The 26,279-nt window shown below is 37.3% G+C and overlaps 1 protein-coding gene across 1 annotated transcript in view; it reads left to right on the plus strand.

Moving 5' to 3' along the window:
- Positions 1 to 26,279, plus strand: part of cacna1da (calcium channel, voltage-dependent, L type, alpha 1D subunit, a) — a 100,202-nt gene that overhangs the window by 38,436 nt on the left and 35,487 nt on the right. The window contains exons 9-31 of the mRNA XM_047346890.1: positions 1,851 to 2,020; positions 6,493 to 6,567; positions 8,597 to 8,684; positions 8,827 to 8,853; positions 9,206 to 9,366; positions 10,159 to 10,384; positions 10,480 to 10,687; positions 11,407 to 11,527; positions 11,640 to 11,727; positions 11,823 to 11,853; positions 11,933 to 12,090; positions 12,480 to 12,609; positions 16,418 to 16,477; positions 16,556 to 16,615; positions 17,930 to 18,036; positions 19,545 to 19,632; positions 19,724 to 19,831; positions 19,922 to 19,974; positions 20,069 to 20,215; positions 20,309 to 20,510; positions 21,427 to 21,585; positions 21,777 to 21,887; positions 23,750 to 23,833. Of these exons, the coding sequence (XP_047202846.1) occupies positions 1,851 to 2,020; positions 6,493 to 6,567; positions 8,597 to 8,684; positions 8,827 to 8,853; positions 9,206 to 9,366; positions 10,159 to 10,384; positions 10,480 to 10,687; positions 11,407 to 11,527; positions 11,640 to 11,727; positions 11,823 to 11,853; positions 11,933 to 12,090; positions 12,480 to 12,609; positions 16,418 to 16,477; positions 16,556 to 16,615; positions 17,930 to 18,036; positions 19,545 to 19,632; positions 19,724 to 19,831; positions 19,922 to 19,974; positions 20,069 to 20,215; positions 20,309 to 20,510; positions 21,427 to 21,585; positions 21,777 to 21,887; positions 23,750 to 23,833 (2,662 nt within the window). The remainder of the gene's footprint in view (positions 1 to 1,850; positions 2,021 to 6,492; positions 6,568 to 8,596; positions 8,685 to 8,826; positions 8,854 to 9,205; positions 9,367 to 10,158; positions 10,385 to 10,479; positions 10,688 to 11,406; positions 11,528 to 11,639; positions 11,728 to 11,822; positions 11,854 to 11,932; positions 12,091 to 12,479; positions 12,610 to 16,417; positions 16,478 to 16,555; positions 16,616 to 17,929; positions 18,037 to 19,544; positions 19,633 to 19,723; positions 19,832 to 19,921; positions 19,975 to 20,068; positions 20,216 to 20,308; positions 20,511 to 21,426; positions 21,586 to 21,776; positions 21,888 to 23,749; positions 23,834 to 26,279) is intronic.

Genomic DNA, 26,279 nt, shown 5'->3' on the forward strand with positions numbered 1-26,279 from the left:
TTGAGTGGATTTGGTCTGCAGTGTGGAAAGCATGTTTTTTCTGTTTTTAGAAGATAATAAATCATTGTAGGCCATTCTTATCCTGACATTATGATAAACTAGCGACTAACTGGTCTGCAGAATACAGACACTGTCTGGAGGGGTTCAGCCTGTGGCACTGCTTTAGTGTTAAGGGAGTCCAGGTTACTTTAATAGCAGCCTTCAGCTTGTCTACATTGTTGGTTCTGGTGGCCCTCATCTTACTCTTTACAATATCCTATAGATTCTCTCTGTTGTTTAGTTCAGGCCAGTTCGCTGGCCAATCAAGCACAGGTAGTCAACATTAAACCAAGTATTGTTTTTCTACCACCTTTGCTATCACCTTTTCTTATTCCATCGAACTTTCATTCAATATATTTGGATAAAGCACACAAGGAATATGACAGTTGCAGCCAGGTGTCCGGCATCATGAGTCTTGAAGGACTGAGTCTAGCTACAGTCCACACCTTATGAATCTACCCAAAACTGTTGGAGGGGCTTTGCTTCACAGTTTTGGCAGTGTTGTCATCACTGTTGCTTGTGCAACTTTTTCTAACACACTTTTTCCTTCCACAGAATTTTCCATTCATTTTCCATTCATATACTTCGTTGCAGCACTCTGTGATCTTCTTTAGCAGCAACATTTTACTTTATGGCTAACCCTGCTTATGGAGTGTGTCAATGACTGTCAAGTGAGAACTGTCAAGCCAGGAATCTTGTCCATGATACTGTACAGTACATTGGACATATTTTCAGGAGGCAGATATTTCTGTGTTAAATTTTGTTTTGTCTTTTCTAAGAAACTCGGTTTTGGTTTTTCTCTAGCTGTAAGCCAGAATCATCACAGTTAACATAAATAAATGCTTTAAATATAGCCCTATTTGTGTATTAAATCGAAATAAGTTCACCTAAGTAATTTAGCATTTCTCCCTTCAGCCTATCCCCTACCTAGACAACCTTCTAGTAGAAAAATTAATCTTGTTCTGCGCCCTTCACTCCCTCTGTGATCCTAAGCTTTCTCAAACCCCAGTTTGCTTTCCCAATCCTGCAGAGCGGGGTGGGGTATTACGGTAGATTTAACTCTGGCTGGTTGACTGTTAGGAAGGAGAGTTTATTTTTCTTTTTTTAGAAATCCATTAAGGTTCACAGAGCTGTCACATCAGGTGCAGAAGTAGTTCCTGCTGGTGATTTTAAATTGACGTTATCTGTTTGCTTCAGTTTTCTAGCGGTTTTCTATCTTCTATCTAAGGTTTTCAAACCTGCTGTGCGACTTACTCACCACTGAGCACATTTCCTGTTTCGTCTCACCTGACTGTCGCATAATTATCATGTATTTAATTTTGTCATAATAGCAGACTGAATGTGTTTGTGTCTTAGTGTAAACATTTTTCCTCTTTTATAGTTTCATTATACAATACTTTGTATAAAATGGGGTTTAATGCAAATGTTGCATGTCTTCATTAAAGCATCTGTCTGCAGAAATGACCTTTTCTCTATGATTAAGATGCTCGCCTCAAGGATATGCTACTGTAATGATGGACTCTATTTATAGCACTGTGCAATCTCTGTAAGGTGCACATCTCCCTCCAGTGGCAAGAGTTCAGAAAGAAAACACACACACACTGAAATATTGGGCCATGCCACAGAATACACTAAAAGCAGGAAAACAAAGCAGATAATTTAATTCTGGATGACAGAGATATTCTTTTGTGTGTAAAAGAGGCCCTCTTGTTTGCTGTGAATATTTCCTTTTGTTTGTGTTTGCACTATCTCATGCACATCTTTGTATTTGCATGTGTCTGTTCTGTCTATGATTGCTGTTTCAATTGCAGAGAGTTCTCCAAGGAAAGAGAGAAAGCTAAAGCTCGAGGAGACTTCCAGAAGCTGCGTGAGAAGCAGCAGCTGGAGGAGGACCTGAAGGGCTACCTGGACTGGATCACGCAGGCCGAAGACATCGACCCTGACAACGAGGACGAGGCGGACGAGGAGAGCAAGCGCAACCGTAAGCAACCATCCTCCACTTTCTCTCTCTCACATGAAGCCCACAGTGCTGGTCCTGGATTATTAAGAAAGATATTCAGCAGTGGCAACTTTTTGTTGGTTGGATGCTTTGCGCTTCACTTGGTGATTGGCACATTTCCTGGTGACCAAATGAATTTGATGCACTACAGCCTACAGGCAGGTTAGGCACTTAAAATACAACATGTGCAAAAAAAAGTATTTTAAAAATGACTGTCAATTAATAAAATTAGAATAGAAATAAAAGACAATGTTTGAATTGTATTTGCCAATAATACACAGCTATAATAAAGGTTATACATTTTTGTAGTAATACCTAGTTGTTGGTCCTAAAAACAAAACAGGCTCAGTTTCATAATCATAACAGTTGTTGAAGAAAAGTGACTAAAAAAGGTTCTCAAAAACACACACTTTGAAACGTTGTTATGGTTTACAGAGCAGTCAACTAAATGCAGACATTTTGTAAATTTGTACTGCATATGTGATCTTATTCAGGATTATTTTAATACCTAAGTTGCTTGGAATGTGCTTATTTGCATTCCCTGTGGTTTATTAAACTATTTCACCTGCCATTTAAAATTTAGGCATACAGTAAACTATTCAAACTAAGTTATCACTCAGAAGAAATATATTTACTCCTCAACTCTGCCCAAATCAGAACTTGACTTTGTATTCCTGTTTCCTTATTGTTCCAGATAATCTGTCAACAGTTTTTACACACCTTGCACAGATAGAGAGTTCATCAAGCTAATCAAATTGCTTGTTTCCACCCTAAACAATTTTTTATTTTGGACAAAGTTTAACAGAACCAACGTTATGCTGGTTTGTTTGAACCTTGCAATACCTGTGTCTAAATTAAACCTTATGTAAAAGTTCAGTAATGACAGGAAATAACTGTTTTCCTGTTCTAAACACTGCAGTTCAACCATGGCACATTTCAGTAAACACAACGAATTACATTCCAACCCCCTGATACAGGAAATGCAACATGTATTAATGGAGATATAAAAAAAAAATAGATTGGACAAACAGAAAGAGGACCTGACCGGAGAACTGAGTTAAAGGCTAGTCAAAGTAGGGTCACAAAGTAGAATTCTTCTGTCTTAAACCTATTCAATTTTTCTACTTATTTAGATTAATTGAAAAAACACCTCAATAGTAGAAAGCATTGAATTTATAACCAGGCCTGTGCTTTTTATAATCCAAATTAGACTCTGCCTCTGCACCATTCTGTCAGCGCTGAGCCCAAACTGTTTACTTCTGCTTAGAAATTACAAGTCTTGCACAACAGACATTTTTCTTATGGCGTCACTGAACTTTGTCTTGAGATCCAGAGAACCTCTTGCCTGTCGCTAGATTGTTTAACAAAACTTTGGATTAAAATTCGTGTTTTCATCCATCAGTACAGTGGAAATATGTAAATGTCTCTATTTAGCACTATTCTCTCAATTGCTCTCCCACAAAAAAAAATACTGTTTACAGAAAATTTCCCACACGTTGATGTAATTAGCTCGTTATCACAACTAAAAAAATGAATAAAATTAGTTTGTCATACAAAATCAAAATATGCTGTCTTTGAGTCTCAGCGTATTCTTTTTTTAGATTTTGCATAGCTTACAGGCTTTTTATGAACCTACCAAATTTTCAGTTTTAATTCACAACACATGTTGTCTCAAGGCACTTAACAAAAGTGAAGTGCCTTGAGACAACAAAAAAGACCATTTTAACAATGGTCTTCTTTAAATTTTAGGAATTGGTCTAAACTTTGAGAAAGTACTGTATATAATTCAATATCACGGCTGTCAATACGTATCATTGACTCTGTATGAGGTCAATTTATAGCTTTAACATTGAAATCAAGTCTATTGCTCACTGGGATGAAGACCAAGGAACACAGCAGACAGGTCACAGATGACTCTTTTTTATTTTAAAGGGGATTTTAGGTTATAAAAACAATATCCAAACCTTTAAAACATCTGATGGATTGCTATTTAATCCATTCCCTGAAAACGGAAATGTGTGACACAACTGAAAGGCTTCCAAGACATTGGTTGTCTACCTAAACTAACAGACTGGGCAAGCAGATAAGGCTTTCCACCAAAGTGGTTTCAGTGCTTTACCAGAATTGGTGCTGGAGCCAGTTCTTAAACGTTTCTGTAAAAGGACCGGTTAGCTTTTCCGCAATCTGTGAGTCAAGTCAGAGGCATGTAATTAGGTCATTATCAATGTCTCATTCGGTTAAAGTTTGATCCTCCAACTGTTTTTATTTTTTAGGGGTCATAATACATGGAGGCAGTTTTATCACACAGATTGTATTATATATCCCAGCATCCTTGCAAACAAATGCCCTAATATCAGCTCCTAAATGTATTAACATTGTTTGAAACAAATAGCAGTGTTTCTAAACGCTACACTATCTGGATCAGCTGATCTTTCAGTCTTACCAGCAGCTGGAAAACAGGAGCTAAACAGGTTTTAGAGCAAGATATACTGACACTACATGGCTTTATTGAAAGACCAACATTGGTAAAGAACTGAGTCAGAAATAACGTTTGTGGATTTAGTGAAAGTAAAATCAGCTGTGAGTGCAGCTCTGTGCATTGACCTACTTAAAGGAAGATAGAAGACAATCAGCTTGTGTTTTTCTGATGCTAATCCAATGTTTTATCATTGTTTAAGTTCAGTGTTTTTACTGTTTTTTGTTTTGAATTTGACAGATCAAAAAACAAAGCTAAACTCTGGAGTTTTAAACATGGCATTTACCATTTTTTGATTGGCTGCTACTCCTCATGAGCCTGCCTCTACCTGCTGGTGAAATTGTTTCTTTCCTCTGGTCCAGCAGTGAAATTATGAAAAGCAAAGAACTGGTGCCATGTAAACACTAGCACCAATTTAGAACTGAAACCAGTTGGTGGAAAAGTCCCCTGAGAAGCAGCCAAGAGGCTCACAGTAACTCTGGAGGAGATGCAAAGATTCACAATTAATGAGTCATACACTCCACCAATCTGACCTTTATGGAAGAGTGGAAGAAGAAGGCCAAAATAAGTTCTGTTTGCAGTTTGTCAAAGGTCGTATACGAAATAAAGCAAACATGTGCAAGAAGGTATTCTGTCAGAGGAGACCAGAACTGAACTATTGGGCCTACCTGCAAAATGCTGAACAAACCATGGTGCTTGCAGCACCATGCTCGGAAAATGCTTTTCTTCAGCAGAGACCCTAAAGTTAGTCAGATTTAATGTAAAGATGGATGGAGCTAAATTCAGGACAGTTCTGACAGAAAGCCTATTAGAAGCTCCAAAAGAGTTGAGACTGGAACAATTGAAGTATACACCTGAATTCAATTGACAATGTTTGGGAACATGCACTCCATCTATTCTGACTGAGCTTGAGCTAAGGTACAAAGTTGGTAGAGTTAAAGCCCTAAAAGACTGGATGGTTCTCAAAATGTTAACTCAGGGGGACTGAATACAAATGCACACCTTACTTTTCAAATTTTTATTTATAAATACGTTTGAAATTACTTTCCACTCACAGTTATTTACTGGCTTGTGTTGATCTATCACATAAAATTCACTGAAATACATTGCGACACAAAGTAAAATAAATAAAACAGTCGTCACTTGAACCTCTAGAACATTTTTCTCCACATTCCTTAAGTATGAAAACTTCATCTAAACCATCTGTTTGACGTTCTCAAAACAGACCAATGAGATGTTTCTGAACCTAAGTGCACAAACTGATATTATCCTGTCTTTCAGTCTGTCAGTGATGAAAGTGGAACATGCTGTATTGTTTTGAATTCATCAGAGGAAAAATCTTAACAAATGCCTCTAGCAGATGAAAAAACTCTCCATGCAAATCCTCTTTCTTTAGGCTGCAAAACAGGATGCAGAAGAGACAACCTGTATTTGATAATGTTGAATATTTTTCACTTATTGCATCATCTGCATATTCATACATGTTCCCCACCTGCTTTTGCCACACCCATTTGTTAGTTTCTCATTACATGTATTTATTTTTCAATTTTCATATGTAGCATTACTCTGAATATTTTCCCAAAAGGCCAATGGTCCACACTGTTTCTCTCTCACCGTTTCTCAAATCCATCTTCATCCAGCTTCAGGTGTCAGTCGGGAATCCATGCGTCCCAGCAGCTAACATGTTCGCATGTTAGTCCAGGTCCTTGTAACTTTCAAATGCTTCCTGTGACTAACTGCTCTCCATTGTTGTTCTTCTGCCCTGCTCAGTGTATGCAATCCAGTGTGACTCCTGCTGTTTTTGTCGTTGTTGGATATTGATATTTTGAATACTGTTGTTGTCCTGTGGTGCTTGTTTGCTCTGACCCATTTTGATAGCAGCCCATTCTCGCCCTCTCCCCATGCCCCCTCCCCCCATGTCCTTCTGCTGTGCCGTTGTGTCTGAATGCATGGGGGCTTGCATGCATTGCACATGAAGGGGTGACTCTGGCTGACCTCACTGAGAAGAAGAAAGGAAGGTTTGGGTGGTTCAGCCAGTCGTCCGACACTCATGGTAAATCCTGTGGTTTTCCCTCCAGTGTGCTTAAGCTTTATTGTGTCTTTGTGTGCACATACTGTATGTGTGTGTTGTTTTGATCACATTCTGTAAATTATTTACATATTTAGTAAATTTTTTAGGTATGGATTGTCCTTGGAATGTATTAAATCACTGGAAATACTATGTTAGCCGTAAAAGACAAATAAAGAAACGTTATCTCTCGTGATTTCACTAAGTCCTTTTGTTAATCTTTAAAACAGGTGAAAATATTCTTATGAGAATATATAAAATGTCTAAATTGCTTCCTTTGTTTCCTTGTATCTGTTGGTGAAATAAACTCTCTGTGGTTTCTTAAAAAAGAGAGTTCAGTGTAGACTGAAGTGAAATAAAATGCTTAAAAACTCCAGTTTTATATCCTTGATACATCCTATACAGGAATGGGAGACCTGCACCCTATTGCTTTTTTTTAAAGGGAGAGAAATGGTTTACCCTTTGAATAGGACACTTATGTGTTTTTTCCCATTAAAATTAACTTTCATAAATGGGATTTTTATGTGCAGATACATGTTGTAACACAAGCTGCTAAAATCCAATCTCATAGCCAGACGGAGCAAACTGGAATTACTTTACTTAAATGACGGCGCCTACGGTAAAAACCTAAAAGCTTTAAGAACATGAGTGGCCTATATTACATTGAACCATATCCTGGATTTCCTAATAAGTAAAGCATTCAGATTAAATTAGACTACTTTGTTCATTTTACCGTGAGGGGAAACGTTCTGGCCAGATGTCTTTGAGATAGATAAAACTGAACACTGTACTGCTCTGTAATATAGTGTAACTGACTTTTCTTACTGATTGCAGTTGTGTTTCTGTGAAGTCAGCTGTACAGACACTTGTATTCTCAAGCACATCTTCTCAATATAAAAATCACTAAAACTGCATTCTTTGTGTGTTTATTCTGAGGAATTTTGACCCTTACCTTGACTGAGATTTTTAAAAGGCTGACAACTTTTCCAAATCCAGCATGTTCCATAACAGACAGATAGTGAAGCCTTTGCCTGATGCATTCACTGATTGGGAAAATTATTGTATTTTTGAGTGTTTAGCAATGTGGTCAAGACTTTTCAATATGAAAATTAACAGATTTCAGTCAGCCAATTTCTTGTTGCACATTCACTGATAATGATGTTATATTACTTAGAACGACTCTGCATGTTTTATTGTTGGTCTGCCTAAAGAATAACCCTCACTCCTTTACCTGCAAACCTGCACGTCTCTCTTGGTCTAAAACCATGTCTGTTGAAATAAAAACCTTACATGTTAACCAATAAATGAGACCAATGTGCTGTGCAAATACAGCTGTGCATGGTAGCAGCCACTTAAAATACTTAACTTCCTATGCCCTAGTTAAAAAGCAGAAGTCTGAACATGGGAAACGGGGCTAAACCCAGATCACAACTCCAGCAGTCAGGACTGTTTTCAGAACTGAAAGCTATCTGAGGCTCAGGAATCAAAGACAACTTGTCCACATAAGCTCAGCAGAAGCACACTCCCTTACCTGAATTTAAGAGCTGAGACATTTCACACAAGTGTTGCCACAGTCAGTCTTTATGTCATAGGGCAGCAAGTGGAGCATTTCAAAGGCAAGTTGTAGGAGCTCTGATGTACTCTCACCAATGTTTTCCATAATTTTTCTTTTAGCATTGGTCATCCCTGATATGGCAGCTGTGTATTTGCCTTGCAGCATCTTCAGGATGATACTGATCATAACAGAAACACAGCTGCTTCTTTTTTCTCAATGGGTGCTTTCATATTGCACTGATACAATCAGAAAGGTCTGACTGTCTTGAATTTACTGCTCGGCTGTGATCTAAACCTGTCCTAATTTTCTTCAGCACAGACTTTAGGTATAATGTAGATTAAGGATTTTATTTCTTTTAAAACTTTTTTAAATAGTTCATATTGTTTTCATGAAAAAGATATTGATAACAATAGGCATGATTTTTAAAGGTGCTAATGGTTGTTCTGTGTGCCGCTGCAGCGAGTGTTCCTGCCAGTGAAACAGAATCTGTGAACACAGAGAATCAAAACGGGGAGGAAGAAAAGACACCCTGCTGTGGACCCTTGTGGTCAGTACAGAACAACAAACCTTTCTTATAACTTAAAGCTAGTCCACATTGCTTTTAAACCTTTAACACATAATGTGATTTCATATAGTTTATATCTCAGTACTCCTAACAGACTTGTAAACTCATTTTCTTCTTCTTTCAGTCAAAAAATCTCGAAGTCAAAGTTCAGGTCAGTATATTTGTTAGGATGCATCTTCTTGTGCAAAAAGCTTCTAGTATAATTTGCATGATTGTATTTCACTATAGATCCATTCTTAGCTTTTATTTTATGCTATACATAATGAGTTTTTTCTAAGGATGATAAATTAGCAACTTTGAAAAGGTCAGCATGTACCATAAAGTATAATTATAGAAAAGCCTTACTCAGTCTTTTTAGCTCATTTGCTGCTCAGTATGACTTGCAAAATTACACTCACACAGTTCCCTTGAGGCTTGGAACTGTAGTATCAAGTAGTATCAAGACTGCATTGTGTGTATTTTCTCAACTTAAGTTTTATTTATCGTACTCTCTCATCTTGCAGTCGGCGCTGGCGCCGCTGGAACCGGTGCTGCCGCAGGAAATGCCGTTTGGCTGTGAAGTCGGTGCCTTTTTATTGGCTGGTCATCATCTTGGTGTTCCTCAACACGCTCACCATTTCATCAGAGCATTACAACCAGCCTCTGTGGTTAACAAAAGTGCAGGGTATGATCTAAATACACAGATACATCAGTTAACTAACTAGGAAAACGTGACAACAAGAACATTAAGATAACTTTTTTTTAATAGAAATTCTTGTGATGGAGACTCAGATGGTTGGGCTTTCTCTTAGTGAAGTATGTTACCCCTTCTCCTACCACACTAAATGTTTCCTAGGCCAAAGTGGAATAAATAATACAAATTAGGGATGACAAAAAAATAGATATAAGAGAATGAGAAACATGAAAGGAAGAAAGGGATTAAAGGAATGGAGGAGACATGAAAGGGATGACGAAGATATGGATGAGGGGGTTAAAGAAGCAGGAATGAGAGGGATAAAGGATGGTAGGAATCAGGGATTACATAACTAAGGATGAGGGATAAAAGAATAAAACGTTGGGTGAAAAGAAGAGTGAGATCAAACCGGACTACACTGAACTCACATCAGTAAACTGTTTACACACATTTTTGTCTTGCTGTTTTTGTTTGGTTACCTGTACTCACTATGCTTTATTTCACCAAAAAGTGTGATTTGTGTGTTCAAGAGGCATCTAGGATCAGAAACAAATTAAATTATCTTAGATTAGCAGAACAAAGTAAAAACAATGTACAAAGAAAACACTGAAAGCTTAATTTATGTAAAAAATATTCAATTTGCTTGTTTATTGTGTTCATTTTTATCAAATATGTTTAAAAAAAATCACACTCTAGCATTGTAGTAGCACAGAGTTTCTGAATGTTGTATTGCTCCTTGTGTGTCTTTTGTCTATTTGTAATTTCTTCATCTGTGCCTTTCAGATGTGGCGAACAAGGTGCTGCTGGCCCTTTTTACGTGTGAAATGTTAGTGAAGATGTACAGTCTGGGACTACAAGCCTACTTTGTGTCCTTGTTCAACCGCTTTGACTGCTTTGTGGTGTGTGGAGGAATCACTGAAACCATTCTGGTCGAGCTGGAAATCATGTCTCCTCTTGGGATTTCTGTGTTCCGCTGCGTCCGTCTGCTGAGGATCTTTAAGGTCACACGGTGAGTTTATTTTCTTTCTCCATGTTTGTTAGTGCATCTCGTCACTGTGCAGTTTATTTATTCAGCTAATCTCTTGTTTCAATTGGCCTTCATAGGCACTGGCAGTCTTTGAGTAACCTGGTGGCATCCCTGCTCAACTCTATGAAGTCCATTGCTTCTCTGCTGCTGCTCCTCTTCCTCTTCATCATCATCTTCTCCCTGCTGGGGATGCAGGTGTTTGGTGGAAAGTTCAACTTTGACGAAACTCAGACAAAGAGGAGCACTTTTGACAACTTTCCCCAAGCCCTTCTCACTGTGTTTCAGGTATTTTCTTTTTTTATTTAGCCTTAATCTAACCAGGTAAAACCTCACTGAGATTATTATTTTTTTGGAAAACCCTGGACAAAACAAACAATATAAATAAGACAGAAGTTTCAACAATCAGAATACACAATATCAGCATTTTGATTCAACTGAAATTAGACAAAACATTTACAATCAGATGTTTTAGCCTCCAAGTTACTGAGATCTTCAAAAATGTTTCACAATCCAGACGACAGCTTTAATTTTCTGTTCCTTTTGCGGTTCCAGACATTAGGCACAGCGCATTTAAAAGCCTTCTTTTTTTGAATTTTATATAGACCTTAGGTACCGACAACAAGTATTAACTGTGGGCTTCCGGCAGTGGAAAACAGGAGGGAATATACATTTAAGTCCCGCAGGGTCCAGAAATATTTCCAAAACCAATTGTTTAAATCATTATTGTTGGTTGTGTCTATTGTGTGATGGTGTGACATTTTGAACCAACCTTTGATTCACTTATAACAGGAGCTTTGCACACCTGGAAGCTTTTACTTCAGTCAGAATGAAGGAACAGAACTTGTTTTGAGCAAATCTTGCTTCAGACCTTTGTAAAATTTGAAAACTACAATTCAAATAATTCCAAGAATGAAATTATAAATGAAACTCTTTCTGTCTTTCATTTTCTTTTTTGGCTTGATTTTTCTATTATTGGAAATCTCACAAAGTACTGATTCATTTAGATCCTGACCGGAGAAGACTGGAATGCTGTCATGTATGATGGGATCATGGCGTATGGAGGTCCCTCCTCCTCTGGGATGATCGTGTGTTTTTACTTCATCATTCTCTTCATATGTGGAAACTGTATCCTGACTCATTCAGACACTCCTGCTGCTACTACCTAATACTATGTAGATATAAACCCTGCAAAAACGTAGTCTGTGGAGGGTTTTTCTTTACTCACCACTTTGCTCAGATATCCTCCTGAATGTCTTCTTGGCTATTGCTGTGGACAATCTGGCAGATGCAGAGTCTCTCAACACAGATGAAGGAGACAAAAAAGGGTGATGACTTAATGTCCCTATTTTTGGCAAGCATACTTTTTTATTATTGCCATGTGCGCAGATAAATACTTACAAAATGCACCTGTAACTTCCAGGGACAAAAAGGATGATGACAAAGATGAAAAGGTATTAATATATTTTGCTCATACACCAAAAATGATATATCTGTTAGACATATTTCAAATATTATGGTTTTTTTTATTAGGATGATGAGGATGAGGACAATGATGACAATGGAGCAGATGAAGAAGACCCAGAAGTTCCATCGGGTCCTCGGCCGGCCATCGCTGACCTGGTAAAGAAGGAAAAGATCATTCCCATCCCAGAGGGAAGTGCCTTCTTCATCTTCAGTAACACAAATCCGTAAGATACATTTAGATCATACGTGAATGAATGCAAGACATGTAAAATATTTTTATACAACCCATAAATACTAATTGTATTTGGATTTATGGGTTGAATTTTAAGTGCATACAGCACATAGGATTCATTACACAATGAAACCATAAAGACAAAGCTGAGAAAAAAATATGAATAAATGAGTTTAAAACTGGGCTAAAAGGTTACATAGCCAAACATTAAATATTTGTTTCCACGGCCTGATTGTGGTGGGGAAAAAGCTGATGAACAACCATGTAGTCCTTGATCTCTTACTCCTGTATCTGTTCCTAGACAGCAAGAGGGGGAATAATGCCAACAGGTTGCATCCAGTATCTTGCTGACATATTATTAGTTTTTCTTTTTTCTTCCAGGGTGCGGGTGTTTTGTCACCGACTCATCAATCACCACATATTCACCAACCTCATCCTGGTGTTCATCATGCTCAGCTCGGTGTCGCTCGCTGCCGAAGACCCGATCAGAAACTTCTCTGCCCGCAACATTGTAAGTCTGCAAAGTTTCGACAAAAAACTCTTGCCACAACTTAAACACATTTAGTACAGACCAGAAGAAGAAGTAGCACTATGGATAAATCACTTTTCAGGTAATTAATTTTGTTTGGCACTCTTTAGTCTCCTTAAATGACCCAACTCTTGATTTTTGCATGTTTTAGCTCTTTGAGTGCAAATAAAAAGATACTAGTTTCCCCTTGATTGCAAAGACCTTGTATTTTTACCTGACAATATTTTATAACCTTCAAATTCTTGAATTGTTTTTAACGTATGATGAATTGATTATCTTAAACATACTGGCATGCAAGTTTTGATTTTTGAAAAAAAATGTCAGAATAGCTGAAAGAATATACAGTGGAATTTAGGAAATGTTTGTATTAATACTGTGAGAGGCAAAAAGTCTAGTTTCTATACAGTTTACTCTCACAAACAACTGAGAATAATTTATAACAACTTGGTGTAGTCAACTTGAAATCATCTATTGGTTTGAAAACTGTAATTTGTGAATGTGAATTTGGCATTTATCTGGTGTCGTCTCCCTGAGGATGGACCCAGGAAGCCAAGGCAAGTTCTATTTTTGTAGCAACATTCATAACAAGGACAAAGTGCTTTAAAAAGACAAAAAGCACTGTATTAGAAGAAGTATATGCGTAAAAATGGCAAAACATATGTTAAAGAAATGCTTGCATATGTATGCTACATAAAAGTTTATAGCAAAATAAACATTTTAAATAAGTAATAATTACCGAAGAACTGATAAACTCATAAAAAACAAGATAGGTGGATAAATGACATTTTTGTATAATCTTCACAAAAACTAACTTTCTTTTAGAGTAAATGTGATTGTTGTTTTTTAAGGGCCAAAATGATGCTGATTAATGTGTGTTCATGTAGCTCATGACACATTGAAAGGGGAGAAAACATTGTAACTTCTTCCACAACCCAAGCTAATGCATCTAATGAGTAGATGTTTTTTGAAAGCAAGTTTTTAAGCACCAAATCTGCATATTTCTGTTTCAGATCTTCAGCGTTAGATTAAGTTACCATCCAGTTCAGTTTCTAAATACACGCTGAGGGGACTTTGCAAAGCAGTGCAATCTCTTCCAATGTTTGTAGCTGTTTTGTTCCCTAGGTTAGTATAGTTTTTATTGGATTCACAAAGCAGATTGCACTAAATATATGCGGGAGCATAAGGTCCAGCAGATGGGTGCATTTTGCACCACTTTCTGTATCAGTCCACAGTTGTTCTTTGTTCAGTGACAAATAATGCGGATGTGATTTAGAACTCCTGGTTCTGACCTGTTGAGGCCTTCCTTTAATCTTTACCACATCATCTTACAGCCAGGACAATGTTACAATGGTGTTTCCAAATCAGTTAGTGCAGATTGTAAAAAACAGAGAAATGATGCATCACTTGGAGACATAAAAACATTGACTGAGATTAAAAACTCGATGTTTTTATGTACATTATTTAAATACACAAGCTTTTTGCAGAAATATTCAGCAGAAATCACTAGAAGACATCTGACATTTATGACATCTCTGACCAGTTTTTTTGTAAGTCCCGCAGCACAGCAGGTTGCTTCTTTGTTAAACAAACAACTTAGTCTTTGAGAACACTGAAATTTTCTTAAATATACTGTACATAAATATGGACAGATTTTCCCTTTAATCAGGGGTCTTTGACTTTTGACCTTTGACTATGGAGTAGCAAGTGGCTCTTTGGACCTTCCACAATGGCTCCTAATAGCTATGGCTAGAAATGAGAAAGAACCAACTAATAGTGTTTTTGAACTTTTCACAAATCTCAACATCACCATAGAAGAAAACTTACCCATCCTCTATTTGCAAAAGCTTTATGTTTTTCTTTAAAAACATAAAACTAATATAAAATGACAAAAACTTTCTAATCAAAGCTAATTAGCAAAAACTGTAAGTTGTCTTTTTTCAAAAGGTCATGTAACATTTGCAGCTCTAAAAAGATTTGAATAGGTTGGACTGTGGAAAGAAATGGCTCTTAGGAATGTAAAGGTTGCAGAAATTAATGCAGAATGCCTCATTTAATGTAGACAAACTGCCCCACTGTGCATCACATACACTACAGACCAAAAGTTTGGACACACCTTCTCATTCAAAGAGTTTTCTTTATTTTCATGACTATGAATATTGTAGCTTCACACTGAAGGCATCAAAACTATGAATTAACACATGTGGAATTATATAGTGAACAAAAAAGTGTGAAACAACTGAAAATATGTCTTATATTCTAGGTTCTTCAAAGTAGCCACCTTTTGCTTTGATTACTGCTCCGCACACTCTTGGCATTCTGTTGATGAGCTTCAAGATGTAGTCACCTGAAATGGTTTTCCAACAGTCTTGAAGGACATAAGACATATTTTCAGTTGTTTCACACTTTTTTGTTCAGTATATAATTCCACATGTGTTAATTCATAGTTTTGATGCCTTCAGTGTGAAGCTACAATATTCATAGTCATGAAAATAAAGAAAACTCTTTGAATGAGAAGGTGTGTCCAAACTTTTGGTCTGTACTGTATAAACAGGAGGACCCACTCTGACTAGTGGAATTAATCTGGAAAAATATAGGATAGATGACTAAGCATATAAATAAAATGTGCTTCCATTGTTCTTACTCTTCAGCTCTAACATTGATGATTTACTGCTCAGTTTCTTTTCAGTAAAGTTTCAGACCCAATAATAATTAACTTCTACACATTTAGCTTTAATTACTTGAAAAAGGTTTTTCTATAAATGCACTGGTTTTCATAGCAAACTCACACACTCTAAGTGTTTGAGAGTCCACAATTGAGGAGGATTCTTAGAAAAAAGTTTACAAAATGTGAGAACAGGTAACAGAGCTCCTCTTATTGTCAAAGTAAATACAGTTTTCTGAAAACTCTGTCCTAGGCAGTAAACTCAGTCCAGCACTGCCTTTTAATGCATCTCATACTCTAGAAACAGTGACCTGGTCCAGCAAAGCCAAGAATTGTTTGAGAATATTCAAATATTTTGTAGCTTGACTGCAACCACTTTAAGATTTAATATACACAGCAGCTGCAAAATATACACAAGGACTATGTAAATGTCTTACCTTTGACCCAGTCATAACATTACTGAATCTCATACTATGCTGTGCAGACGCTCTGTCTGTGTGGATGAAGATTCACTCACCGCAGCATGCCAAATGCTTTGGTCTGGAGATTATAAAATATTGGGAAATAATTAGATAAAAATATGGCACCAAGGCATAAAGTAACTTTTTCCTTACAAAGTAGCACAGTAAATTTTACACCATTCATCCCAGTAAACACAGACTATATAAAACAGAGGTGTCTCATTAGCAAAACACACATTTTATTGGCAGGACCTGATGTTTTACAAAATACATTTCATTTCCTTTTCTTGAGATGCATGTAAAAAGTGTTTTTACATGCAACATGATACCTGACAAGGTAGGGAACGGTGTCTCAGAAGCTTTATAAAACAAACACAAACAGGAAAACAAACCTGCTGTAAACAGATCTCTTACGAGCTAAATCCAGCAAAAAACACCAGTGCGGTCCTGTTTGTAAATTCTCTGTTAAGATCTTCTATTTTCCCTACATCGCAACGCTTTTAAATGCAATAGAATCTCGATGTTTGACTTCATAAACTGCGTGACTTAACTCTTGGTAATTCTCCTTTGTAAATGCTTAAGTATTCTCCTTTCTTTCATCTTGTTTATGATGTATAAAGCTGCATGATGACCTGTCTTTGTTAAACATCTACATTGCTTTTTGCAGATACTTGGTTACTTTGACTATGCTTTCACCGCTATCTTTACTGTTGAGATCGTGTTGAAGGTAAATGCCCTGTGTCCCCTGTCTGTGCTGTCACTAACCTCATTCCAATAACACTCCAAACGTCTCGTTGCCTTCCAGGTCCTAGGCTATGCAGATTATGTCTTCACTAGTATGTTTACATTTGAGATCGTATTAAAGGTAACCCCATAAAGTGACAAAGAGAGCCTTGCTGCATTCTCTCCTTGTGTGTCACCTGCCACTCAGTGCAACCTAGCTTGTTTGTTTCCTTTCTCTTATTTGCTTTTATTCTTCATGGCACCTCTTTTAAAAAGCAAACAATTATTATTATAGACTTTTTGGTTGCACACACTAACATTAACACGAGATTTGTTAAATTACTCTAATCAAAGAGTTTCTTATGGGGGAAGGAAACATCACATGAACATGACATTATATTCACTTGGGTGTCACATCATCAGGGCAGTCATCGCTGAAATGATTTTTGGTGGAATTGTGGAAAACATGATGCAACCTCTGTTTGCCATGCAACAAAATTTAATGGGGTGCTCTGACATTTTTAAAGGCATTGGCTGTAGTTGAGGTCAGGATTTGTGTTGTAACAGCATAAAGCCAGCTCCAGTCAAAGCTACAAAGCTCCATGCTCATCATGCTGACTGCTCTTGAAAATATCCATAAAAGAGGGGGCACAACCAATCATGTTCCTGACGAACATGGTTCAGCCTGCTTTCCCTGACTGATTGCATATTAATGTGAAGTCACCTCTGCAGCAGTTCTGGTGAAAAAATAATAACAAATTGAAAACGTCACTGCTTTTGACCTTTATAATCTTCAGCGCTCTTAGTTGACAGTCTTCTGTCTTGGCCTCTCTACAGGGCTTCACATTTATATGTGCTTGGAAAACAAGTATTTTACTTTTATTATTTGAAGAAGAGTTATTTTGGTTAGTTTTTCTTCTCTGCCTGCCAAACTGCAAAGTTTCAACTGGGAGCTGCCTCCAGTTTATTCTGAGCATTTAAAGAACATGTCAGAATGTGCTTTAAGAGGACGGTCAACATGAATGTGACAGTAAGGTCATTTCTGGTTTCAAATCACTATATATATATATATAGAGAGAGAGAGAGCTATTGCAGGGTTTGACTTCATGGCAACAAAATGCATGTTTGATTGCCTCATCCCATAGTGAATTGTGAAATAAATGACTTACTACTACATTCATGAATGTAAGGACCGTGGGGGTGGCGAAGGTAGATTTAGCTTTCCTGCTTTATGGCTGTGAGCTCGCCACCCCAAATCAGAGTGATCAAAAAGAGTGTGAAAAAAGTGTGTGTGTGTGTTTGACTGCAGGACTCTGAGTGTTGACAATATTCCTGCTTAAGATGTTTGTACCAGCTGTGTTTGAGTCCTCAGAAGTATGAAATGTAACAATGTTTCTGTGCATGACAAAACTGTACTTTTTTTTTGCCCCTTTAATACCTTTGGTCCTTTCCTCAGATGACAACATATGGAGCTTTTCTCCATAAAGGAGCATTCTGCAGGAATTACTTCAACCTCCTGGATCTCTTGGTGGTCGGGGTTTCTCTTGTCTCCTTTGGCATTCAGTGAGTAAAAAGAGAACATTTAGTCTGCAAGCAGTTATTAGCTCATATTCTATTTTTACCTGTCAATTTTTTTTTAAATGATAATAATTAAACATTCGTAACTACATATAAACAATTAAATTAAACAATTGCATTTAAAATATGAACAGATAACCTGCTGTGACCTGAACGCACAATGTGACAACTTCCTCCTTGTGCGCATAGACCTGAATTGTGCACCTGCTTGTGCGTAATCAAATGTCTCAAGTGGGATTGCTCCCACTGAACTCTGTATTCCTGCCTAACCTCCTTGCTGCTGCTTGGTCGCTGATTACTTGTTTGTTCTTCATTTTTCTCAGCATCAATTCCTCTTTTTTCAGCTGCTTTATTAATACCATCGTCGTTATTTGGCTTTTTTTTTTTTTTTTTATATTTTTTGATTTTAAACAAGGCAAACAAAAAACCAGGAACAAAACAAGGAAAAGAGCCTCTAGTAATAATATTTCACATTCACTTCAAGGGCGAAAATCAAAGAGAAATCTATATAAAGTCAGACCTTGTGGGCTTGACATACTCAGCCCATTTCAATCATATTTTGTAGAAATTGTCCAGGTTGACTTTAAGGCAAAATGAGTCTTTCCATCATGTAGATTTCTTGAATGATGTTGATCCATTTTTCCATGGTTGGTTGATCTGATTTAAGCCACTTCCTGGTTATGGCTTTCCTACTTGCCACAAAGAGTATTCTGAGCTATCGCTTCTCTTCTTTTCTCCAATTCTTTCGATCAATATTACCCAGGTAAACAATATCACAATTGCAGGGTATTTCACACCCAAATATGTTATTAATATGCTCACATATTTGTGACCAGTAAGGCCTTAGAACAGAGCAATCCCATAAAAGATAGAAATGGTTGGCCCCTGAAGTGCCGCAGAGTCTCCAATATAAGTTTCCAATGCTTTCATGTCTTTTTTGAAGTGTGTGATAAAAAAAACCTGACCACATTTTTCTAACCAAATGTTATTGGGCTTTTTGAAGAAACTTCAGACACTCAGAACCATGACATTTTTCTGAGTGAAGCCAACAAAGTCATACATCAAGTGAGAAAACAGCTTATTAATATGCTAACCGGCCATCAAGCGGTCAGGTGTGTGAATTGCAATCTGTCAAAATGACAGATTTTTCCGTCACTGTTAAAATAACAAAAAACGCTCAAAAATGGAAAATGTTCAGTTAACACAATTTTTATTCCTAACCCTTGATCAGCAGTGTGCTAATAGAGCCACCGATTCTTACGATGTTTTAAAGTTTTCTTTTCCAATATCTTAAATCTAGTAGAGTGGCAGCTGTGTTGTTTTGCCTCTTTGGGCTTTAACTCCTAATACGTCACATTTGGCTCACATTTGTTGCACGTTTTTCCATATATATCTTATATATATCTTATAAAAAACGTTAAAAACATAACTCCAAACATTGAGCACCCTCCTTTTATGTCACTGCTAAATGGATATTTTTTTGGTTTTCTCAGGTCTTCGGCCATCTCTGTGGTGAAGATTCTTCGAGTTCTTCGTGTGCTTCGACCCCTGAGGGCCATCAATAGAGCCAAGGGCCTTAAAGTAGGATCTTAAAACATATTTAAGCTTCCACACTAAAACTACTGCTGTTTTTGGTTCAGTCTGTTAAAATTGTGGTCTCCTTGTTTTACAGCATGTTGTTCAGTGTGTCTTTGTGGCAATCAGAACCATTGGCAACATCATGATCGTCACCACTCTGCTTCAGTTTATGTTCGCTTGTATCGGTGTGCAGCTATTTAAGGTGAGCAGCAAACACTTTTTACCCATGAAGACAGATCTTTTTGAAATTAATTGTAGTAAGTATAGAACCTAACTAGTTTTTTCTTCATAGGGAAAATTTTACCGTTGCACAGATGAGGCCAAGTCCAGTCCAGAAGAATGCAAGTATGTTTTAATTTTCTTGTTTCTGCATAGCAAAATGACCATCATTTATCACTGTTGATTGTAACCGTCCGTGTAATTGATCATTTTCTTCTAGAGGGACATACATTCTGTATAAAGATGGGGATGTTAACCAGCCGACGATCCACAGGCGGGTGTGGCACAACAGTGACTTCAACTTTGATAATGTCCTCATGGCCATGATGGCCCTATTTACTGTGTCCACGTTTGAAGGCTGGCCAGCGTAAGACTTAAATATTTTATTCTTGAAGTGCAAGGAGTCTGAAGTTTTTAGTAAAACGAATGACATACTGTCCTTCTACATGTATGTCCTTAGGTTGCTGTACAAAGCCATTGACTCCAACAGGGAGAATCTGGGACCCATTTACAACTACCGTGTGGAAATTTCTATCTTCTTCATCATCTACATCATTATCATTGCTTTCTTTATGATGAACATCTTTGTGGGTTTTGTTATCGTCACATTTCAAGAACAAGGAGAGAAGGAGTATAAAAACTGTGAACTTGACAAGAACCAGGTAAAAACTATTACAAATTCTGTTTGCCGATATATTCTGGTCCCAATTCACCAACTCTATTTGTATCTTATATCTTTTGTCCAAGCTGTGTGCTGTATCTCAGCATCTCATTCACACAAAGCAACTAATTAAATATTGCTGCAAACATGACCATCAAGTTGCATGAGTGTAGGCGTTTTCCTTTCGTTTGTATATCTGGTCAGTTTTTTTTGCTTCACTATCTCTCACAAAACAGCAGAAAAGTGACAAATGAAATGCTTTCTAAGGCTATGAGAACAGGACTTCTTTACAAACTTTACTTATTTTAATTGTTTTCAGTAAATTATTTTGTTATTTATCTATAAAGAGACGATCCACATTAATGAACATAGTTAGACCATGTAAATGTGCCAAGGCAAATTTCTGTCTACAGTCTTTTGCAAGTTGATCATTTAAATTTAAAACATACATTGTATCAACAGACAAAGATTTGTCGAAAGGTTTTTCTAACCGGGTTTTCAGAATATAAAACAAAAATGACAGGATGTAACACACTGGATTAACAATTCATTTGTAGATTAAAGAGGTTATGCAAATCAGTATCACATACACTCTGGGATAAAGGATGAAGCATTCCTACTGCAACATTCCTCCCATTCATGTGCAATGCCAGCAGTGCACAGACTGTTGTAATTCACATTTAGTGCATGTCACAAACAGCATTGGTCTTTCAAAGTATTTCTAAATTCCCTGGAAATTCAAAGGATTAGTTTGATTGTATGCAGAGATTTTGACTTTAGCAATCAAAAGGCTATTAGGTTTCCAGCATTACACTTTTGACATGACTAATATAAGTCACAAAGAGTTTTAAGGGATTTAAACATGCCATTATTGGTTATAAATGGCAAACAGACTTTATGTCTATGTCTCTGTGTAGCGTCAGTGTGTGGAGTATGCTCTAAAGGCCCATCCCCTGAGGAGATATATTCCCAAGAACCCATACCAATACAAGTTCTGGTATGTGGTGAACTCCACTGGCTTTGAGTACATGATGTTTGTGCTCATCATGCTCAACACACTTTGCTTGGCTGTGCAGGTAAGAAATCGACAAAACACATAGCAGAGCCTGTCTGTTTAAATTATTGTCAGTGAAGTGCACATGATACCTCTGTGTGATAATTACATCTGTCAGATTAACAAATTATGATTTTCACATTTGCTTTACATACTGCTGTAAATTATGTAAATTATTTTTTCTTTACTCTTCCTATTTATTTTCATTTTCAGCACTATGGCCAGTCAGCACTTTTTAATTATGTAATGGACATTCTCAATATGGTCTTCACTGCTGTATTCACTGTGGAAATGGTTCTCAAGCTCATCGCATTCAAACCAAGGGTGAGTCCTCATAAACAAAACAAACAGTAAAACTCCGAATTAATACTTACATGTTTTAAAGTTCTGACTATTTAGGTAATTTATTAAAATTCTTTGAAATGGTTTCTTTCATTGATAAAGGAAATTCCTGCAACTGCAATGTTAAGCTGAAAAGGAGAAACTAAGTATAAAAAAATATATATTTTGTGTCTCATGTAAACAAATAAAAAACGTTATCATGCTTCTCTTGAAATAAAACGCAACCCAGGAGGTGCAACTTCATTGTACGGTTTTATGTGAAATCACCATTCTCTTTTTTGATGGACAGAATGTTTTGCTGCAGTTAAACCAAAAATTATTTATTAAAAATCTGTGTTGGCATTACAGCAATCAAGCCCTTCTTACAATTGCTGACTATCTTTTTGCATATTTCCACTGGTAATTTGATGCTTGGTAAAGAGCTGTAAGGCTTTGAGGTCAGAAGGCCTCCTTGCCATCACCCTAATCTTTAGCTCCCTTCACAAATTCTGTAACATTTTCAAGTCGGGACTCTGGCTTGGCCTACTGAAAGCATTAATATTACACCCAATCAAAAGGAGCATGTTGGTTAAAATTTAAAGTAAAATTAAAACATCATTTTAGAGCCATAATCTCACAGGGTAATGAATACTTTTTGGCTTAACTGTATCTAAATCAATTGTGCTGACTGTGATGTTTTGAACAAGCAATCCTTTATCTTGAGCCCAAACACGTCCCTTTGCTTCTACTCTGCTCAGTCAGCAAGAGAGGAAATAAGCAGCATAGTTTACTGCAGCATTTTGTTGCTCTTCAGTGTCAGAGATCAGCATTTCTACTGAGACATTGAATTCTCTGTCATAGTTGATCTACAGCTGCTGCGCCTCTTAATTGGCAGATATGTGTAAAGTCAGGGCCTATGAGTGCAACAAAACAACCTGACAACACAGCTGCTGTCCAGCTTGTTTCGTGTCGCTGAGTCATTTGGCCTTTGAATTATTAAAGGGTAACAGCAGAGGACTCATTAGAAAAGTACATTACTTTTTTAGTTTAATATTTTACTTTAAAAAAACATTTTCTGCATATAATACCTGAAATGAACCTGAATGCCAATGAGTTATTCAATGCTTGTTTGTTTTTCTGTTTTTACTGCTTTACTTACAGCTCTGTGTTCCAAAGAAAGACAGGATGCTAGTAAGAAAAAAGTGTGTTTTGCAGTGCAAAGCTTTATTTTTTTATCAGTGTCCTGGCAGCAGTTTTGTTTAAAATTTTAGTGTTAGCATGACTTTTAGTGTAAATTTTGTGCCCTTCAGCTCAACAACAGCTCTCTAATCAGTGATGTATAATTATGGGCCATTCAGCTGAGGATGACACCAGGGGGCATCCTGTGTGTTTTAAATTAGAAATAAAAGTAGCTTTAAATATCTGTGTAAGAAAAATATTTTTTGTTTTTGTTTTTGCTGACTTTACCCTTGACCCACACGTCATTCAGGGATATTTCGGGGACGCCTGGAACGTCTTCGACGCCCTGGTAGTGATCGGCAGCATAGTAGACATTGTTCTCAGTGAGATCGATGTAAGTAAGTTTAGCTACTGTTTGCCTCAACTCTTTTTAACCTCTTCTTGCTCCTGTTAACCTTTGTTTCTGGCAGGTTTCTGCAGTGGATCTACCACTTTTTATTCAGTCTGATACTTCCTAATACTTTATCTCTGTTTCTCTTTCTCCCGCCCTCATCCTGCCTTTTAAAAATTTTTTTTTTTTTTTTCATTTTAAACTCCTCTCCGATGTCATTGGCCTGATTTCCTCCATATTCTCCTGTTCACTGTCTTTCATTGCCCTTTTTACCATTACATGTTACCTTCAACAGCACTATTTTGCTGATGCTTGGAACACATTTGATGCCTTAATTGTTGTTGGTAGCGTCGTCGATATTGCTATCACTGAAGTCAACGTAAGTACTACTTTTCTCTGACCTTTAAGTTAAACTGAACCCTTACAGGAAGCCAGATGGCCAATGTAAATGTTTTGAATTTAAATAAATGCTTGCAGTAACCTTCTCAGGTGAAATAATAAATATAAAGTGATTGTCAGTCATATTGTGCAAATGATTAAAAAATTGCACAGGTGTTAGATTATCATAAGGCGCCATTGGCTGTTCTGTAAGTTTCAGTTTAACTTTTACATAAACTTTTACAATGCCTTGCAAAAGTATTAGTGCCACTTCAATTTTGTTACATTTTGTCCAATTACACCCACATACTTCAATGTATTTTATTTTAATTTTGTATGTTAGACCAAAAACAAAGTAGTGCTAAATTGTAAAGTGAAAGAAAAATTATACATGGGTTTCAAAAGTGGTCATTTACATCCCCTTTAATCTAAAAGACTCAAATAAAGTGTCAGTACAAACAATTACTTTCAGAAGTCCCCTAATTAGTAAAAAAAAAAAATCCACAGAAAAGATAAGATTACAGTTTATCCAAAGGGACAAACGGGACGCAGCAAACATTTGGAAGACAATGCTCTGGTCAGAACAAATTTTAACTTTCTGATTGATCTACATACCAAATGACTGGTGTGCCGATACCACACATCATACTGAGCACACCATCTCCACAGAGAAACATGGCGTTGGCAGAATCAGGACAATGGCAATGACATGGCAATACTTTTCTTCAGCATAGTCAGTAAAACTGGTCAGGGTAAAAATAAAGATGTAAGGAGCTAAATGTAGGAAAGTAATAGAAGAAAACATGTCACAGGGTGTAAAATATTTTTCACCTTCCAGCAGGACAGCAACACTAAGCATACAGCCAGAGCTACAATTCAATTCAATTCAGTTCTATTTGTATAGCGCCAATTCGCAACACATGTCGTCTCAAGGCACTTCACAACAGTCAGGTACATACAGTCCAATTAATCCTAACAATTGAACAGTACAGTCAGAGTTAGTTATTTATTCAAATTGGATAAAAAGTTTTTCTGTCTAAGGAAACCCAGCAGATTGCATCCAGTCAGTGACTTGCAGCATTCACTCCTCCTGGATGAGCATGTAGAGACAGTGGACAGTCCCTGGCGTTGACTTTGCAGCAATACCTCATACAGAGCATGCATGTAGCGACAGCGGAGAGGAAAAACTCCCTTTTAACAGGAAGAAACCTCCAGCAGAACCAGGCTCAGTGTGAGCGGCCATCTGCCACGACCGACTGGGGTTTAGGGAGAACAGAGCAGAGACACAAAGAGAACAAAGAAGCACTGATCCAGTAGTACTTTCTATGAGAAGGAAAAGTAAATGTTAATGGATGTAGCTCCTTTAGTCGTTTCACCTAGAAAGAAAGAACAGATAAACTCTGAGCCAGTTATCAAGGTTAGAGTCTGAAAGAGAGCACATATAATTAGTTACAGTAAAAGCTCAGTCAATCGCCATGTCTAGGAGAGAGAAAGGGTTAAACACTGAAAGACAGGGCTATGTGGATCATCGGTAGAGGGTGAGCATTAAGTTGTTGCCAGCAGAAGCTTGGACGATTTCCCTTTCCAGAAAGGTGTCACAGGTAGACACAGAGTCAGGCCAGGTGTGGCTTCTAGGAAGAGAAAAAAGAGAACAAAGTTAAAAGCTTAACTAACAGCAAATAATGCAAAATTGGAGAGTAGTGTGAGAATGTAGCAAAGAGGGTGAAAGTGGTCATTATGTCCTCCAGCAGCCTAAGCCTATAGCAGCATAACGACACAGATAGTTTCAGTTTAAATTATTTAGTTAAACGGCGCTTATTTACAACAAAGTCGTCTCAAGGAACCCCACAAAGGGTCCCACTGATGGTCATTGTTATACTAAAAACCACAAGGATTGGGATACCTCTCTCTGTCAGACTGATTATAACCATTGGAAAAGAGAAAGAGTCATACAGGTAGCAGAAATGGAGGGTGTGTTTGCACCTCAACCATAACTGAGCCGGTTTAGGCTAAACCTGACTCCCCCTTACTCCAACCAACAGGGAGTGAGGAAGGCTCCCTCCCTGATCACCTAAGCCACTCTAACTATAAGCTTTATCAAAAAGGAAAGTTTTAAGCCTAGCCTTAAAAGTAGACAGGGTGTCTGCCTCACGGACTAAAACTGGGAGCTGGTTCCACCGGAGAGGAGCCTGATAACTAAAAGATCTGCCTCCCATTCTACTTCTAGAGACTCTAGGAACCACCAGTAAACCTGCAGTCTGAAAACAAAGTGCTCTGTTAGGAACATATGGAACCATCAGATCTCTGATGTATGATGGAGCTAGATCATTAAGGGCTTTATATGTGAGGAGGAGAATTTTAAATTATATTCTAAATTGAACAGGGAGCCAATGAAGGGAAGCTAAAATAGGAGAGATATGATCTCTCTTTTTAATTTTCATCAGAAC

Source organism: Girardinichthys multiradiatus, chromosome 20 (assembly GCF_021462225.1).
Source record: "Girardinichthys multiradiatus isolate DD_20200921_A chromosome 20, DD_fGirMul_XY1, whole genome shotgun sequence".
In the NCBI taxonomy this organism is placed as follows: Eukaryota; Metazoa; Chordata; class Actinopteri; order Cyprinodontiformes; family Goodeidae; genus Girardinichthys; species Girardinichthys multiradiatus.